Raw genomic sequence first — 20,155 nt, 5'->3', positions numbered from 1 at the left:
ATATTTGGCTTGTAGCTTCCTAGGAAAGAGCCGAACAAAGTTTGAGAATGAAAATGACCTTGACCTTCTTTTAAGGTCACATGAGGCAGATATGTCAAACACTTTAAACGACTTCTTCTGAAGAACTGGTAGTTATAAAATCTTAATATTTGGCAGGTGGCTTCCTGGGAAAGAGCCAAACAAAGTTTGCGAATGAAAATGACCTTGACCTACTTTCAAGGTCACAGCGTTCAAATATGTCAAACAGTTCAAACAGCTTCTTCTGAAGAATTAAAAGGCATAAAATTATAATATTTGGCTGGTGACTTCCCGGGATAGAGCTCACCAAAGTTTGCAAATGAAAATGACCTCAACCTACTTTAGAGGTCACAGAGGTCAACAACATTTTAATGGATTTGTTCTTGAGAACTAAAAGGAATGGATTCATAAGATTTGGCTGGTAGCTTTTTGGAATAGAGCTAACCAATTTGAGAAGGAAAATGACATTGACCTACTTACAAGATCACAGGGAAAAATATGTCAGCAACTTCTGAAGAAGAATCAAAAAGCATAGAATCTTATAATAATATTTTGCTGGTAGTTTCAACAGATGGAGCCAACAAAGTTTGCGAGGGAAATATTTTTAGTGCAGTATAATATTTAATGAGAAAATTTTGCTATGACTGCTTAAATATTCAGGTGAGCGATACAGGCCCTCTTGGGCCTCTTGTTTTTATATTTTTTTACGTATCATTATACAGGGGTAAACCATTTAACAAAAATATCACCGATGGCCACAACCCTCTACTTTATACTGCTACCTATACTGTAAAAGAGGAAATTTTCGTGGTTTGAAAATGTTATTGGATTTTGCATTGAGTAAATATAAATAAGTGCAAAAATATCCACATATGAATCATAAATTATACAGATTATAGATAAACAGAATATATAGATTTCAAATCTAGTATAATCACAAACAATTGTGCATTGCAATCAGTACAAAGGGTCACTAACGAATACTTCCACACGCAAAATGTCACTTTTTCTTTATATATGATTTATATGTTTAAAAGAGAAATGTAGTTTGAATAAATTGTCAGTTAAACCAAATAATGCTTCAATTGTGGTTTGGAATAGATACAGGGTTTTTGGTTTATAATGAAATAAAAATCAGTTATACAAATTCTGTTAAGATGACTGCTGTTTATTTGTACACATTTCTGTAAAAAATCGTTTTTGTCTCGCCGCCACGAAGTGGAAGCGAGACTAAGGTATTGCTTTTTCCGGCGGCGACTGCCTCAACATTAAGGTTTTGCCTTAAAATTAGTTTTTCTGAAAGTATAGACGTGCTAGACCAACCAAACTTAGACCATAGATGCATCTTAGGTAGTACATCTCAATCCATGCATCAAATGCTGGATGCGGCCTACCTTTCATTGTCCATTGACTTTGTCAGCATCTCCATCAACATTATGTTTTTGTGTTAGTTTCTCTGATATGTTCATTGATGGTGTAAGCGGAGCACAGGCGATACATATCAATCCAAATGGCTTGTTACTTGTAGGAGGTTGTAACATTGAAGGTGAAGATGATGCCTATGACTTCGGGTCGGGTGCTGGTTTCTATGTTAACGCCACTCAGGACAAGTGGAAAACTAACTACAGAATGTATGCTTACATCACAGAGGAGGTAAGTTTACATAATCACAACTGGAGATTTTTCAAGGAAAGATTTAAGCAGTGATTTAAAAAAAGCTGTAGTGAACAATATTTTTTTAATGAAAATTGTTGAAACTCGATTTGTACATCTGAAGAGTTCAGGATAAAGAGAAAAGAAGTGTTTGGATGCAGAACTCGGAGGAGCTGCTCAAACCTCCATTACAAATAAGATAATAAGGAAAGTGATGGTAAAATTTCAGCATCAGTGTTTCTAGGTCATCCTGGATACTCTAGTGGTTAAGCTCATTTATTTCACTCTCTGCACCCCTGGAATATGTCATAGTGAAATCGAAAAGCTCAATCTTGGCCACTTTTTGGATGAGACAGGAATACTAGTTTGAACAAACAGTAAAATTGACTGGCTTTGAAGTTGGGTGTCGCTCCGGTGTAAATTTCAAAGGCTTAGCAATTTTGTCAGTTTTTTTTCACCTGAGACCAATCAAAAATTGGCTTTGACATTTCCAGTGGTGCAAAGAGCATAAGTGAGCTTTAAAGAAATTCAATGATTGGAGAGAATGGCAAGCCTTGGTTTTATCAGGTTACTGATGTCCAAAGGTGTGTCTGGCTTGTGCTTGGTATCTAGTGTAAGGAAGTTTGTTACTGAAATTTGTGTCTGTGACATGTTCAATATGTCTGTGACACTGAGCTTGAGGTGTGGTACTGTAATTAATTATTCAGGTTTTTAATCTTAATAATTTCAGAACGACATTGATATATCTTACCACTAGCTATAGTAAGATACTTTTTTCATTCATGTACATGTATAAAATTCAAGAAGTATTTTCTTGTTTGTAGAGGTTTCCTTCAGGAACACAGATTCCAATTTAAATGTGAATATTTATTTTCAGCTCCCAGCCTTAATCAATAGCAATTTTGCAGCCATTCCTGAGAAAATGTCCATTTTCGGTCACAGGTAAGATACAGACAGATATTTGTGTACCGTATACATTTCTCTTGTTTATCCTCACAGTTTTATTTGTGGGTCAGTAGGAGTTATTTTATCAAGGGGTCACATTAAAATTGAAGCTAATATAGTCTTTCCTCTTCTGTTAAATGGTACATTCAGTTCAACAGATTTGTTGTTTTGTTTGTTATTATAATATTATGGAAGTCGCAAGATATACATGGGACTCCCAGCCTTACACATGTACTTTCCCCTCTATAAATTTCCTGGCCGTCTTTACTGTTGTAGGGGCTGGATCAGTAACACACTATATAGAACTAAAAAAGTATAGCATGTACCAGATATTAGGTGTTAATTAGACGCACAAGTTACAATTTAATGTACATCCAAAAGAAAAATTACTGAAAGTTTTAAAACTATATCTAACATTTATCAATAAAGTGTTAAGCAGCAGTAATCATAGGCCCAATTTTTATTTATTTTTATTTATTGTTATCGGACCATCCGATATCAATAAAAAAGAATTAATTAAAAAGATCGGGCCTAGAAGCTACGTGGTTCCCGCAGCTATAAAGTGTTATGCTGTAAAATGCTGGTTCTTGTCTTACAAGTCATGAATATACATTTGTATCACAAAATTTTAAAATTTACATTTAAGTGATTAGGGTACAGCATATGGAATGGTGAAGTTGTTGAGAACCCTACAAAATTCAATATGCTAGTAATTCTTTGTTGCCCAAATAGTATGGGAGGACATGGAGCTTTGATTTGTGCACTGAAGAATCCAGGAAAGTACAAGGCAGTGAGTGCCTTCGCTCCAATCTGTAACCCCATCAACTGTCCCTGGGGACAGAAGGCATTCTCTGGTTACCTTGGTGACAACAAAGAGGACTGGAAGGTAGATAACTCTCATGTCTGGGGAACTTGTTTTCTCATTGATTCATCATTAACTATTTGATTGAAGATACAGTGTTCATCATTAAAGTTTTTATGTACAGGTATTGAGCTTACTACAAAATCAAAACTGTAACTTTACTGCTATTTCTGTCTGCTGATAGTTATGCATTTTATAACACACGGCTTGAAGTTGGTTTTGAGTTGAAGAATTAAAAACTTTGTGAAAGATGTATTCAGGAAAACATATAAATGTAAAAGTTTCAAATCTATGCTGAAATAAATGATTTTGAAGAATTATGAAGAAGACTTTGATGTTTATATATGATTGTTTTCTGTGACAGGAATATGATGCGACTGAACTTGTGAAGAAGTACAATGGACCTCCTCTAGAAATCCACATTGATCAGGTTTGTTGGTTTAAATGTAGTGTAGAAAGTTATGCATCCATCAAATTGTACTCATATCAATGAGAAATGTCTCATATAGGGAATAATAACGTACTCTTAATAATTCAACAGAAAAGGTATGAAGACTGCAGGTGATCAGACAGCTTTATATAAAATCAGATTTATTTAAATATATATAAAATATTCATTTATTACAATCACAGGATACAATGATACTTTGTAATTCTGATACAAATTAGTACAGAGAAATGATTGTGTTTTATAGGCAGACAAATAAAACAATGGGCATTGTATCAAGATTTTATTGAATATGTCAATTTTGATGTTTCACCCTTGCAGTAAATGTACACATAAACTTAAAAGTTTGAACTAACAGCAAATGACAAAAACGTTTCCATTTCAATGCATTCTCTTCTGTAGGGAAAGGCTGACAACTTCCTGCCAGCAGGCCAGCTACTTCCCGACAACTTTGTTGCTGCCTGTGCGGAGGCCAAGATGCCTGTGGTCCTCAGAATGCAAGAGGTTTGTAGATTTTCTTAGCCATTCCGTCAAATAACAATAAAGATTAAATAAAGTAAAATGTAATAGCTGTGATGGTATTTCTCTTGCTAATGTTTACAGAGGTTGATAATTATCACTGAGACTCACTATACTAAACACATACATGTACTTGGCGATAAATAAAATCATATTTTAACCTATCATATTTTTTTGTATTCTAACCTCGGAAAGCAATTTTATATAGAGCATCCAAATTCCTTAAATTGGCAAAATTTAATACGTAAAATAAAAAGCAAGATTTGGATCAGCTCTACACCATTTATATAAGACACCATTTCTGCGACGTCACGTCAATTAATTAATTCATTGGCCTTCTGTTCTCCGTTAGGTAAATTTCCAAACTTTTGTTTCCACAAGAAGACATACTTAAATATCAATCGATTTTGATGAAGCTTAGTGTGCATGTATATTATATTAAGACTTGGGCTAAGTTTGAAGTTAGGCAAAATTTACACTCAATTAATAATTAGCATAATGTGCTCTGATTGGGTGATAGTTTCTGCACAATAACTTTGTCAAATATGACCAGATTCTGATGAAACTTGGTAAATACTGATATTAAACAATAACAAGAGCTAAGCTTAAAGGTGGTCAAGACCTGCACATAATTTATTACATACTGCTATCTGATTGGTCGATGGTTTCCATACATAGTCAAATATGATTCGGACGAGACTTATTTTTAGTCAATATTGACACTTTGTCTAATCACCAAATCTGACAATAATTAATGAACAATATAAGTGCCTTTAGTTTTACTAGTGGAAGTTGAATCAATTGATGTCAAAGGGGCCAATTGTTTGAAATATATACAAAGGGAGACAATTCCTATCAAAATCATTTTTTTAAAGGTCATAAAAGATACATAAAATAATTGTATTACTTAAAGGCTAAAGTTGGTAAAGTGCAGTATGTTTTCTCTTTTCATCACATTCACATTCCAGCAATAGTTTTCAATTTTAATGAGTATCGGTAATGCAATAAAATATTTTTTCTTCTCTCATTTCCATATTTTCATACATTTTGATACAATAATGCATCAGAAGGATTTTAGGTATGTCAGGTTTGCATGGGACTGGTGTATATTAGTCTGCCCTGCAGAACTATTGTTAAGCTATGTATCTGTTTTGAATGCATTGCTACAAGAAATGCATGGTATAAAGCTTAATAACAGTGAATTCTCAGTGTGACTCCATCTCCAATAAAGTAATGTAATATAGTTGTGTTCTGTCTTCTGTTACAGGGTTATGACCACAGTTACTTCTTTATGGCAACTTTCATGGAGGATCATATGAAACACCATGCAAAGGTCCTTAACCAGTAACACAGAGCCGTCGCCACATGAAATCTTTTGATTTTATTTATCTTAGTTGAAGTTGAGACCTACACACCAATCCTTGCTGCATTTATTTTTACCAATTGAGGAATTTCTCAAATTCCTGTTTCTGGTTTTGTTTTATTTGTACCCTGCTTGCTGAACCTGATGGTAAATTGTGTAATATATATTATGTATATTTTCTTAAGTAGGCCAAATAAATATCTAATTAATTGCATATTGACATTAATTTGGTTTTTGAAAATTGTGTAATATATTTTATATATTTTCTAAAGTAATCAATATCTAAATTATTATGAATTCCTCTTAATCTAATTTTTGTTGTAAATCATGATCATGATTGTTATATCACAAATGTTTGGAATTAGGTAATTTGTACAAGTTAATAACTTTTTCAAGACAAACTGCATATAGGTATTGTTTAAGAGTCTATATGATGTACAATTGTAGCGTGCCTACAGCGAAATAACTTGTTAGGAACTTGTATCTGATATTAAATGATGTGATTTAGTGCTATCATAGCTGGAACAGAAAGTAGGTGGTAAATGTTGTGGGAATCTGGTACCCATAAGGAGGTGCTGTTAGAAATGCCATATATAGAAAAATGATTATTGTTTGATTAAATGTGTTGATTTTATTGTATGATTTTTGTCAGTAATTGTTGGATGTTTTACTGTATAGTAGAACCGCTAAATATGTTTGCTTCTTGCTCTGATCACATGATGCAACTTCTAGTTCTCGAACCTAGAGCAAAACAGTAGAACTTCATTAATATCATTGTACAATCTAAAGTTCTGTTTCAATATGGTGGTAACTTTGCTTTAGTACAAATAAATTCTTTCTAAAATGATGCTGTAAAAAGTGTCGAGACATTGGTTTTATTATCGAGGGGAGGTAACTCCAAACTGATTGTTGTTGAGAATAGAATCGTTGTATCAGAACAGACATAGTGTGGACAACGTATTAAAGATTTACAGCATTATTGAACATCTCTATTTTATTTAGCATGTTGTAAAGTGTTGGTGAGAAGCTTTGTATGAAATGTAAACATGGAGAAAATGCAGCAAATTTAGTTTGTACATTGTACTATAGCCTTATACTAAAAGTCCATAATCATATATACTTGTCGATCATTCAAATTTCCTTTGGGAGAAACCAGGAGTACTGACAATGACTGTATTGGACAAAACATTTGTTTGAAATGAGAAATTCTGTGTTGGTCTGTGCAAGAAACAATTTAATATGATCAAAACACAGGATGTACATAATGGAATTTTGCCAATTTCAATGGTAAAAAATAGGGCAAGGAACGACAGTCTCCCTTAAAAACTGGCAGACATGTCACGCACATGTCACTTGTTAGCATGCAGTATCGAGTCTAAATAGCAAGTTTATGGGATCTATTGTTGATTTAAACTTATTATTTTATGTTTGGAGTGTAAGCCGCAGTGTACAAGTTGATTATATTTACTGGGGTGCACGTGATACAAGTTGTAAAACTGACTAAGATACATGCAGTATCCCAGTATGTTGTGACACAGTTTCACAAAGGAATATATGTGATATTTTTCAATAGAACTATTACATTTCTGGTTTTGGGTGTTGATTTTGAAAATCCGATCCAATTACACTATGACAAAATTAATTAATTGTTCTCCTACATAAAAGTACAACATACTGTGCCCTGCTGGGTTTAAGAAGCTGATGTGTTTTGCAGGGTACACCGCAACCATGGTCTACCTGAGTTGTAATTCTAAAAATCCCTCTTTCCATATTTTGTCGGTGCCCCAACATGGATTGTGTGGGTCTGATTGAGGTACATTTATACAAAATGTATTGCCAAATATTTATAGGGATCAATTACACATTTTCAGCAACCTTATTAAAAGAACAATCTTATTATATATATTGTCTGTGCCTAGACATCTGTTTTGTATCAAATACTGATAATTGTGACAGATAGCATTGAGTTCTTACAAATACATCTTTGAAAAAAAGAACATACCAGCATATTCCCCCCCTCCCATATTTTCCAATGAATGAACAATAAATGCATCTAAACAAATGAAAATTAATTGTTAACCAATGAAATAAAATTAAAGAATACCAAAACTTTTGTTCTTTGTGTTATTGTAACATCAGCTACAGCCTTTCGATCACTCATTACATACATGGATATGAGGTTCTAAAGCAATCCTCGGATATTAGTTTAGCCACTTTTAGAGTCTTTCAAAGCTGCATATTTATTCTAAAAAAAATCTGTTCATGATGTTCTGGTATTTGAAAGTGAGTAGTGTATACAGGCATGTTACCTGTCTGTAAGTTGGTTGTTGAAGGAAATTTCTTAGTTCGGCCTTAGTTTCCTTGGATAGCATTACAGGAATTTATGGAAAATCAAGAAATTTTGCTTAACTTTATGAGCAATGCTTTCCTATGGAAAATCCTAAGTTTAAGAAACGTTAATGAATCTTGTATAAAACATCTCAACTCTTGAGATTTCCTCAAGTCTAAGATTTCCCATAGACAATACATTGCTTGAGATTTTTCTTAACTTTGAGATGTTTTATACAAGTGGGGCCTGTCGATTGGTTCAATAGAGACGTAAATGTATACGTGTCTAAGGACAATATTTATTCGGCATTAAGCCTATGCCTGGTAATAAGCCCACCAGAATCAACTGAATTTCAAAGAAATGTAAGCAAATGGCTATTTCATTTTCCTGTTATAATTTTATTACCCTACTTGGAGAGATTATATGCTAGCCCACTGGGCTTATTACAGGAAACTGTAACTTCATTTGGTGTGTTTGGCGTATTGGTGGTTTGGTACACTGGTATCCAGCTCTGGACCTTGTTTATTTCAGTGGTGTACTTTATACAAAATTGTCTAGATTTGTCGTACATTTAGTCGCTCATAGTATAAATATTTACTGGTGTCCATCTGTTTGATTTCAGTATTGTAGGCTCATTGTGTTCAAATGAAGGTCTGTCGTATGTTATCATTGTACGTGGTACCTAGGTATTCACCCTAGAGTTACCTTGATTTAATGTAGAAGTAATATCTACAAATGGAGGTCTGTCGTATGTTATCATTGTACGTGGTACCTAGGTATTCACCCTAGAGTTTCCTTTATTTAATGTAGAAGTAATATCTACAAATGTAGGTCTATCGTATGTTATCATTGTACGTGGTACCTAGAAGTAATATCTTCAAATGTAGGTCTGTCGTATGCTATCATTGTACGTGCTACCTAGAAGTAATATCTTCAAATGTAGGTCTATCGTATGTTATCATTGTACGTGTACGTGCTACCTAGAAGTAATATCTTCAAATGTAGGTCTATCGTATGTTATCATTGTACGTGCTACCTAGAAGTAATATCTACAAATGTAGGTCTATCGTATGTTATCATTGCACGTGCTACCTAGAAGCAATATCTACAAATGTAGGTCTATCGTATGTTATCATTGCACGTGCTACCTAGAAGCAATATCTACAAATGTAGGTCTATCGTATGTTATCATTGTACGTGGTACCTAGGTATTCACCCTAAAGTTTACTTGATTTAATTGATGTAGAAATAATATCTACAAATGTAGATTGTCGTTTGTTATCATTGTACGTGTTACCTATAGGTAGAATGTAGAAGTAATTATAATATCTACATGTAGATGGTCGTTTGTTACACGATAAGAAGTACCAAGGTGTCTAGCTGTGAAATTTCTACAGTCTACAAAGGTTGGTCTGTCGTGTTCAGCACTGCCATTCCAGTATCAGTATTTGTTCATTCTGTCTAAGATCGATTGTGGGCGACGTATTTCCCTGGATGTCGTGGAAAGTGACTGTTGTAGGAAACTTTAATAACTTTCACATTTTTATGTAGAAACTTGTCTGCCAGTATATACTACAGCACACTATTTACCCGTCACGGTGATTGCTATAGTCTTATCTTGCCAGATAATTTCCAACGTTTATCATTTCGTTCTATTCACATCTGTTAATTCATCCGTCTGTCTATTCGCTGTATCTTTCAACTTTATCCTTTTACCACGTAGCAATATACAACTGGATACGACACGGTACGTGACAGGCGTTTATTGTTGTTAAGTGTTTATGCAGTGTTCATGTCGATAAAGTTCCCGTTTTCTATTTGTCATCCTCGACACTTCATAAATAAATGTAGCTAGGTTACGCTCACTTTCGCTCTTTGCACACCAAGGATAAGTCTTAGCAAAATGGAAGGCACGAAGATAGCTGTTTGATTGGTCTCGTGAAAAACCCCACTAACCAATTCAATCGCTAAGCTGATACATGTCCTTTGAAGATTACAAAGGAGCGACATTCGACAGCCTGTCTATTTTACTGTTACGTGACGCAAGATTTTTTCGATGTACATCAAAGGATCGAACTAGTTTTTTTTTGCTCATCTGCCCGAAGGGCAAAGTGAGCTTATGTTATGGTGCGACGTCCGTCGTCCGTCCTAGTCCGTCAACTTTTCCTTTAAACAACTTCTTCTGAAGAACGGACAGTCCTAGAGTCATGGTATTTGGCTGAAAGCTTTGTTGGTAGGAGCCCTACACAGTTTCAAAACGAAAATGAACTTGACCTTCTTTCAAGGTCACAGGGGTCAAATATGTCAAAAACTTCAAACGACTTCTTCTAAAGAACTAAAAGGTATAGAATCTTCATATTTGGCTGATGGCTTCCTGGGATGGAGCCCAACAAAGTTTAACAATGAAAATTACCTTCACCTACTTTCAAGGTCACAGAGGTCAAATGTGTCAAAAGCTTCAAATGACTTCTTCTGAAGAACTGAAAGGTATAGAATCTTTATAGTTGATTGATGGCTTCCTGGGATAGAGCCCGACAAAGTTTGAGGATGAAAATGACCTTGACCTTCTTTCAAGGTCACAGGGTCAAATGTATCAGACACTTCAAACGACTTCTTCTGAAGAACTGAAAGGTATATAACCTTTATATTTAGCTTGTAGCTTCCTAGGAAAGAGCCCAACAAAGTTTGAGAATAAAAATGACCTTGACCTACTTTTAAGGTCACATGAGGCAGTTTTGTCAAATACTTCAAACGACTTCTTCTGAAGGACTGAAAGGTATAAAATCTTAATATTTGGCACGTGGCTTCCTAGGAAAGAGCCAAACAAAGTTTGCGAATGGAAATGACCTTGACTTACGTTCAAGGTCACAGCGTTCAAATATGTCAAACAGTTCAAACAACTTAAGGCATACAATTATAATATTTAGCTGGTTACTTCCTGGGATAGAGCTCACCAAAGTTTACGAATGAAAATGACCTTCCCCCATACTTTTGAGGTCACAGAGAGAAAAATATGTCAAGCAACTTCTGAAGAAGAATAAAAAAGCACAGAATCTTATAATAATATTTTGCTGATAGTTTCAACGGATGGAGCCAACAAAGGGAATTATTTTTAGTGCAATATAATATTTAATGAAAATATTTTGCTATGACTGCTTAAATATTCAGGTGAGCGATACAGGCCCTCTTGGGCCTCTTGTCTTGTTTCATCAACAAGGTGGCGCAAACTGATTAGCCTTCAAATTTGCTATGATATGTTCCAGGGGTGCAGAGAGTTTAAGGTGAGCGCAACGCCTGGGGTGAATGTATTCCGAATTTGTTTTTGTCATTGCTGACATAGTTTTCCTATTGCATGGTTAAATACTCGTTGGCGTAATTGTTGTGTAGAGGGATTTGGTTAAATACTCGTAGGCGTTAGTGTTGTGTAGAGGGACATCTTAAAAATACAGCTTTTACATTATAACAAGAGTTTTAATAGTAAACACAAAACACACAAGTTTAAAAACGATATTTTATAAAAGTCGAAAAATATGACAAAAGACAAACGGCATTAACAGTTGTCAAGTGTAGTATTTGGCTGTGTTGAATCTACATGTAGCAGTTCCTGAAAAAACAAGACAATTCGGCGAATTATACGTATACTCCCCCACCGAACGTGAAATACACAGATGATACATTCATGCAGGAAATAATTCTATATATGAGTGTTTGACAGACTCGCCGTATTCAATAAGGAATAGTGTCAGTGCTACTATTGCAAATAAATCTGGTGGATGTTTACTGGTTAGTGGTACCGTTTTACTATTAAATTACATCTGGTGACACTATGTAAACTTTTTCTTCAATGCAAGTGAACCCATGCCCAAAGCAGGAAGTTCAAATAACTGTAGTGTAGGAGATAGACCCCGGACAAACTTTTTCTTTGATGCAGGTCAAAGGTCAAAAACAGAGTGCCCTACTTTTGACACATGACACACCACCTTACCAAGGTGAACCCATACACCAAGTAGTAAGATAGAGCCCGGACAAACGTTTTCTTTGATGTATGTCAAAGGTCAAAATGTTAGTCAGAGTGACCTACTCTTGATACATGACACACCGCCCCACCAAGGTGAACCCAGTCCATACACCAAGTATTAAGTTCCAGTGACTAGTAGTGTAGGAGATAGACCCCGGACAAACATTTTCTTTGATGTAGGTCAAAGGTCAAAATGTAGGACAGAGTGGGTCAAAAGTTACATCCAAATTGGTCTAAATAATGAGCAAAGTTACACAATAATAAGTGCAATGCGAAATGCTTAAAATATCTGGTAATGGTTAGTGACAGACATAAGGGAGATAACTCGAACACAAAAGTAAGCATAGTGTGTAATATGGCATATATCGGTAACTATACGATACTGACGTCACAATGAGATGACGTTTCATTATCACATTGAAAGCATGTGAAAACATCGTTTCCCATTTCCCATCGAGTTAAGACACTAAATCATGGAAACCAGAATTATTACACAATTATTGGCAATAACAATCATATGTATGCCCTATTTCCTTTTGCTTTCTGAATATGGCCTAATCCTACGTTTAGATAGTAAAATGAATTTTTCGTATTTGGTGTTGCAGTTGAAGTGTCGAAAAGGTTAGAAACTTCACTAGTCCGAGACTAGTACATTTCTGCGAGATTAAATGAAGCCCCTAGCATCACTTGTCTTTTGAATTTTTAGAATGTTTTAATACAATATCATTCGCCCGATTTATTATCTAATAAGAATGTCTTTTTAAAAAAAACTGCTTTTAGGCTGGGAGTGTTATATGTTAATTGTCAAAATGTCCTAATGGCCAAATTTCTGTTGCAGTAAGACGTTTTCATGTCACGTATTCAATATCAAGCTGTGGGATCTTTTCTTTAGAAAAGTCTCGAATTCATTACATTGATCAAAGTCTAGCAAACTATGTATTTACTAGTCCTGTTCGTAGTAAAAATGTCGTGGTGTTCAAAAGTTGTAGGGTAGGAGAGGGGAGAAACAAAAGAGTCCTATCCATGTAAGAATGGAGGGTATGGAAATTCTTCCCAGCAGTGCAAATTATGGGAAAGACTCAAGATTTTATAAATGTTTTACACCCAAGGTCAAAAATTACTCTCGGGTATAAAATATTTCAGTTAGAATCTCGGCTCTACTTCCATAGGTAGAGGTAGAGGCCCCATACCCTCCATGCCTACATAAATGTAAGACTATTAATACTCGAGGTGTTACATACAAACATGGAAGTCGTACCCATTGCCAGCCTGCAACTGATATATATGTACTTGTAATTAAAAAGTAAGCTTAATGGACAGCCCTAAATCATACACCGTATTTAACTGGCATTAAGCTCATAGCTGGTAATAAGCCCTCCATAATCTAGAGTAGTTCAATAGAAATGCAAGCAATGCTCTTTTTATTATTCTGTTGTAAGAGCATCTGTTTATAGTGAGAGCTTATGTGTTGGCCCACTGGACTTATTGCAGGGTATTTAACAGTATTGAGGGGTATCGGATGGCCACGAAAGCTGAAGCTTGAGTGACTTATATTCCAATTTGAGAACGTGCAATCTAATGAACGGGAGAATACCTACCGTCAAGAACGTTACCTAGCAGGTAACAGCCATACCGTTCACGTCCTCCCAGTCAGCATGACAGCCACCACAGTAGTTGGAACTGGACAAAAACCAAGTACATTAATGTAAACAAGCTTCTACTACACTATACACAATCAGCAATAGAAATTCGTATCGCACCACTGCCAATAATATCACACACATGCTGTACCTGGTTCAGGTGTGTCACGAGTTGACGTAATATATCTCGTATCCTGTCAGGGGCATTAACCTCATATGAGGAAATATAGAGTAAGACTAAGACTAGAATTGAAATGTGTTATGTTCGGAACTAACAGCTATTTATAGTTTTTATACATGTGATGTATTTGTAGTATGTAATGTTTGGAACTGTGAAATTATGTTATATTTAGAAATATGATGTAATTTTGGAACTGTGATGGTATGTTTTGAACTGTGATAGTACTTTTAGGACTGTGATAGTATGTTTGAAACGAAAGCGTCTTTTTCTTTGCTAAGCACAGAGTGCAAATGGTCGGTGTCTGGCAGTCAGATGGACGTACCCATTCCGCACCTTAGTGGACTTAAAATGTGGTCAAAAACGTATGCATATTCAGGAACATTTAGCCGAGTAATTTTACCCGTATGACTTGTCACCTAAGGTAACGTATATACGTACATGTAGGTAACACAATGCTGTCCTTATCAAGAGGAATGCATGTGAAAGTAGTAAACATCATCAGGAGTTCATGGACATAACTGAGTTAACGTAGATTTACTTACACGCAATGCACTGCAGCTGTGTTAGAACATCGTGCTACCATACATGGGTCTACAAAACAGTTTACCAAGCCAACGCCACCTTGACAGCCGTGATGCCCGAGGATCGTGTCTAGCAGAGATTTCGATTCCAACGATTTTGCGGTGACGCTCCCTAAAAGTGTAGAACTGTAAGATGTATTTTCCCGTATAAACTATATTTTATTCTGCATTAAAGTGACGAGTAAGACGAGATAAACGATGCCAAAATACACATTAGGAAAACAATTATGTTCCTTGCTTTACATATTACGTAAATTGAAGTACGGACATCCCAATTAAATTACTGATAAATTGTTTTTTATCTTTCTATTTTTCCTGTAACTCTGAATTTTCAAGTGCTTTAATTACGCAAGTTATATAAACACGTTAATGAATAAGGTTTGTTACAAACACGTAACAATTTAGGGTCAGCTACGTTACTATGTGTACAATAACGATGGCAATGTCAGGTAATACTTTCACAACATCGACGAAAATTAATGGATGATCAGTAAACTACCCAATCAGAGACCATGCATTTAAATGTAACTTTACGATTTTGGCGACATTAAAAACTTACCTAGGACGCAGACTGTGAGGAGAACAAATGCTAACGACCTCATGTTTGTAATCGTAAGTATAGACTGGTATGGTCAGGACAGAGGAAGGATAGGGCAGTCTTATCTGTATTTCGTGCACTGGCCAAGAAGGTATGCTACAAGGTTAGAGATTCGCATAACATGTCATATGACCGTGTGAAAAAAAGGATGGGCAAATATATTCCAATATTTTTTTTCTGGCAATATTGTATTACGGTTTTGAAATGCAATGTATTGCACTAATGTTTTTTTAACTTATATCTTGGGTTTCAGGAAGTTACGAAATGATTTTAGAGAAATACTGTTAGATTTTAATTAATACTGTCCAAATTAAGCTTACTTGGTTTGATGACTTACAAAATTCTATAAAATATTTTTGATATCTCATTAAACTGTACTGATCTGATGCTCACATTCCGTTTTCTTTATTTATTTTGATTTTATGTACACTGTACATTGATTTTTACAAAAACAATCTATTATGATATATTATTTTCGGTATATTTTTTTCAATATATTTTTCTTAATATCAAATAAGTTAAAAACGTTCCATATATACTACACCCCTGTCAAAGAAATCACCTGCTGTTACCCACTGCATGATCGTAGGTGCATCTATTGTAGGAACCCCCTGCATAATTGGAGATTTCTTTATGTGTCCGCTTCTTGGGGCACTAAAGCAACCAAAATAATTCTGCAATAATAATTGAGATCTTTATAGCTCTCTAGTTCTAACTACCTTTTGTTTACGAATGTCTTGCTTGGCAATACCGCACGTTTGGCTTTACTTTTTTGAACGTTTACCCAGGCGAGGAAAGCAATGAGTTCTGTCCTAAGGCCGGGGCATACCAATTCCTTAAGCGTAGTAGTTGTTATTCACTGCTTAACGTTCAGTATTTGGGGTAATTACATTAACTGGTTTACCCTTTACCTAAACCCACATCAATAAGGGGAACAACAACAAATAAATAGATTGTAAAACATTTTATTTATGAACTATTGCCTATGCCCTCTACTTGACCTGCACATACATATCAATACAAAATAACAACCAATTGGATGTATATTTACGAATAACCTGAAATGTATTTACAAAACCGTCAAGCAAAGAACTGACGCTAGGTGGCGTATATGGCACCTAGCAAGTATTAAGTTAGAGTTGTTCCCCTTGACTACGCGTTGTCAGTATAAAGTCTGCAAAGAGGCAATTGCACCAATATATCCTGTCTCCAGCACACTAGCACACACACACACGCATACATAAAAGCACGTCTTTAAATGACATTGTAGCTGTTGATAGGGCGTTAAACCATTTAAAATCAACCAAACCATATATACCAGTAATATCAAAACAAATCCAGCATTATAAAAAAGAATGAAAGAGAAATTGGCCTAGTAATTATGATATGCAACAGCAGGAAATCATGAAACAGAACTTCCTGTCCGTGCACTTGTGGTCCAGATTTTGTAAATGCCTAACCTGAAAGGTATGAACTATTTTGTGAACTGCAAGTTGTCAGACACTGCGATCAATAGGTAAGCACATGCCCGAAGAAATACAAATGTAACCTTCTCCGAGGAGGTTCACTGGCCGTCTTGTTATCCATACGCCAAAAGCACGTGTCGTCGTTAGGACCACCTGTCCAACACACTGGACCTGGCTTGTATGACGAGTGTATCGATGTAAGGAATTCTAGCTCTACATCGTATCCTGGAGTTGAAGACTGTCTTACCAAACGTCGAGACTAATGTAAATACCTCCTGCAGAATTGAGGATTTGTTTTCCGCTTGGATATACGGAAGCGACCAGACCTACTCTAGCTTTGCTCATTCAGGATCCTTTTTATCTTCTCTCTTTCGAAATACATTTTTATTTTTTTAAGTCCTTACTCGGCAATACCCCACAGTTGGCATTGGTACATGTACCCAAGTGTTCATCTAGGGGAAGAATATCGCGTGTCCCGTGCCCATTATTTTTAAATTGCTTAAAAACGACAAGTATGTTACTTGTGATTAGTGCTATAGACAAAAATAGTGGGATACTATATGGATTCTGGTCTTAATAAGAGCTATATGACACGCATGCATATCTACAAAGTAAGATAAATATACAGTGTTTGCTTTTTGAGATGCTTTTTAATACCAAGTAGCAATGGTGACAATTTAAATTTGTTAATGTTCTTCGTTGTGCCAGTAAACTTGGTTCGACGATCAGTAGTGGTTACACCCGATCAACTCCTGAAAAGATAAAACATTGTTAAAAAACTTAGAACACACTTCACTGACCCTCCGTCATATTGTTGTTATTCCTTGGTAGTGACAGCGACATCCTATGACTTGAACAGGGAATGAACTCAAAAGACATCTTATTTTTATTGAGGTGAACTGATAGCACAAAACAAAGGCCTTTCCTACGTCATGCCATCACGAACCTTTTTAACTTTATAAGTGCCCTTTCGTTAATAACTCTCGACTATCATTCGTCCACATCGCGATACCTGGTATCTTCACAACACCACCTGAATTTCCAGTCGTGTGACGAGAACAACAGCAACATCTTAACACTGAACGTTTTCATTGAGCATTCTTGTCATTCATAAATGCCATTGAGCAGTTATATGTTCATTTACTTAATAATGAGGTCAACATTGTGGCCAAGACATCAACTCCAGATATTACTTAAAATGATATCTGAAGATGGCAGGATTATGTTTATAGTAAAAGAATATATCTCAACTCCCCACTTAACTGCGTAAGACAAACTCTCCTTTCAAACATTCGTTGTTATCAATACAATTATTCCAGTCCATGCTTATAATCGTTAGTCAGCTCATTTGTCGCCGTGTAACTTGTCCGCTAGATATAGCCTCGAATGGTTTCCGAAAAGTTCGACTTAATTATATATTTCTCTTTTTCTTTTAATTTTGAAACATGATATCTTTGATATGTGTAACCCATTAATACAGACTTTCTTATGAAGTGTGTGGTGTAACTTACCTAGCAGCTAACTTTGTTCCCGCTTATGTCGTACCAGTCAGCATTACACCCGCCACAGAAGTTAGAACTGTTAAAGGAAAGAAACACAGTTACGTTTGTCCACCATAACATGACATGTATGGTATATTCCGTCTTTGCGTATTGCAGAGTTATCTTCTCTTGGGAGCAGGTATTGATTGTTACGTCACTTGTTTGTGAGAGTAANAGTGACGTAACAATCAATACCTGCTCCCAAGAGAAGATAACTCTGCAATACGCAAAGACGGAATACAAAGTACGGAAAGATAAATCGACAGTGGCGTCCTCGGTTGTTATCGCACGAGTGCAAATAAGATTTATTAAAAAACGCATCACCCACCTCGACACATATTACCCGTATATATATTGATGACGTTAAGACAGCAGGTACTGAGAAAACCACAAAACAAACGGAACACCCCCTCCCCTTCAAACATAAATAATTGTTTCCCTTACACGCATTTCATTGCATTCGTATTCGAACATGTCGACATCATGCATGGATCAGCAAAGCAGTCCACTAGTGGTCCGAAACAGCCTCCATGATGTCCGAGGATGGAATCTAGAAGTGATTTGGACTCCAGAGATTTTGACGTCACACTTCCTAAAACACCAACATAGCAGGAATAGGATATGTACAGATGTATAACGTGTCACAAACGGAGAGGGAAGCGTCCTCTTGTTTCGTAGATAGGTTTTGTTATTATTTTGAACAAGAATGTATTATTGAATTATCAAAGGCATCTAAAGTGAATAGTGTGGTCGATGAGTAAAGGATTGAAGATAGTAAAATCAAATAAAATCGTTTATCGCGGATAAGTGAAAATACGACGTCATGTTTGAAGTCTTTTTCTTTTCTTTTGAAAGGAAAACTCACACGTTACTACATGTGAGGTTTGAAACAATCTTTTGTGCGATGATACTATTTTGGAATATGGAACGAAATTGAAAACAAAATCGTTGGGAAAAACAGGACAATATTTTCGAATCCAGGGTTGTACCACATACAAGACACACCTTTGTAGATTATATCTATTCTATCACGTCAATGTAACGAAATGTATTATGCCTGACTATTGCAAGGCATGATGTAGGAACGACCTTACACATGCAGGTATTATTTGGGCGAGGCTGTGGTCTGTTGATCAATATCCGTGCATATTGAACAATGTATTACATGCCGACATTCTGGAATAGAAAATAACTCTACAACCCTGGAATATTGAGGTCCCTACCAGTATGATACAGAACTTTGATAGGACTGTACCAACTGTATCCATGTATGAAACATCTCTATTCACTTTATTTTTTACTTATATAAACATTGAACCACTAGTACGCTCATCGTCACGCTGTAATGATTGTCACGGTATAATTAAACCAATAATTAAACCTTTTCTACTCTGATTAGAAATTATTCCAGTTGTTTGTACAAGCCACCAATGTTAAAACTTCGATTCTGCCATTCTGAATTATTTTAGCCTAGTTCAAGTTCGAAATTCAACTTTGAAAAATGTAAGTGGGGTCTTGGGAGTTCGAGTCGATTCACGCCTGTGTCAAAGTCCCGGCATAATCAATAGATATCTACATGTTTACTTCACTTCATTTATGCGTTTGTTCTATGGAACGTTTATCAATACATACAAGTCTTACTTACCAACTATGCAGACAATAAGTAGAACGAAAGCTAACGACTTCATCTTTATAATCGTAATAGTAGACTGATTATTCTTGGACAAAGGAAGGGTAGGGCTATCTTATCTGTAATTCGTGGTGTAATGCTATGACAATATTAAACAAGGTCAGGGATCTGGAGATAAGGAATTGGAACTCTACAAGTATTTAGGATTATGTAGGTTTTCAGACTATAATGGGTCATCTCGGCCATATGTAGTTATGCATGTTAACTGTGGCTTTTTACATTATTACATAGTTTTTGAGGCGCCCTTACCGATTCCAGACCAATTCCATCTGTGTATGGCCCTATTAGAACCAATTGGGTTTA

The 20,155-nt window shown here is 35.7% G+C and overlaps 1 protein-coding gene and 2 long non-coding RNA genes across 3 annotated transcripts in view; 1 reads left to right on the top strand and 2 right to left on the bottom strand.

Annotated features, from left to right (window-relative positions):
* LOC110463227 (S-formylglutathione hydrolase-like) overlaps positions 1-7,911 on the top strand; it is a 20,053-nt gene extending 12,142 nt beyond the window's left edge. Inside the window, exons 5-10 of the mRNA XM_021517656.1 lie at positions 1,547-1,671; positions 2,549-2,613; positions 3,349-3,502; positions 3,843-3,908; positions 4,329-4,430; positions 5,713-7,911. Coding sequence (XP_021373331.1) covers positions 1,547-1,671; positions 2,549-2,613; positions 3,349-3,502; positions 3,843-3,908; positions 4,329-4,430; positions 5,713-5,793 — 593 coding nt within the window. The 3' untranslated portion in view covers positions 5,794-7,911. The remainder of the gene's footprint in view (positions 1-1,546; positions 1,672-2,548; positions 2,614-3,348; positions 3,503-3,842; positions 3,909-4,328; positions 4,431-5,712) is intronic.
* Positions 7,912-11,634: 3,723 nt separating this feature from the next.
* Positions 11,635-15,223, bottom strand: LOC110463221. Its single transcript, XR_002464363.1, has 4 exons — positions 15,117-15,223; positions 14,519-14,669; positions 13,754-13,835; positions 11,635-11,741 (listed from the first exon to the last, which is right to left on the bottom strand). It is a non-coding gene; the product is annotated as an uncharacterized LOC110463221 (long non-coding RNA).
* Positions 15,224-17,251: 2,028 nt separating this feature from the next.
* Positions 17,252-19,906, bottom strand: LOC110463220. The gene is made up of 4 exons (XR_002464362.1): positions 19,808-19,906; positions 18,607-18,754; positions 18,133-18,199; positions 17,252-17,373 (listed from the first exon to the last, which is right to left on the bottom strand). It is a non-coding gene; the product is annotated as an uncharacterized LOC110463220 (long non-coding RNA).
* Between the last annotated feature and the right edge of the window lie 249 nt (positions 19,907-20,155).

This window comes from Mizuhopecten yessoensis, unplaced genomic scaffold, assembly GCF_002113885.1.
Source record: "Mizuhopecten yessoensis strain PY_sf001 unplaced genomic scaffold, ASM211388v2 scaffold10879, whole genome shotgun sequence".
Lineage (NCBI taxonomy): Eukaryota > Metazoa > Mollusca > Bivalvia > Pectinida > Pectinidae > Mizuhopecten > Mizuhopecten yessoensis.
Note: the sequence above shows the minus strand (reverse complement) of the source record. Positions and strands in the feature narration are given on the sequence as shown.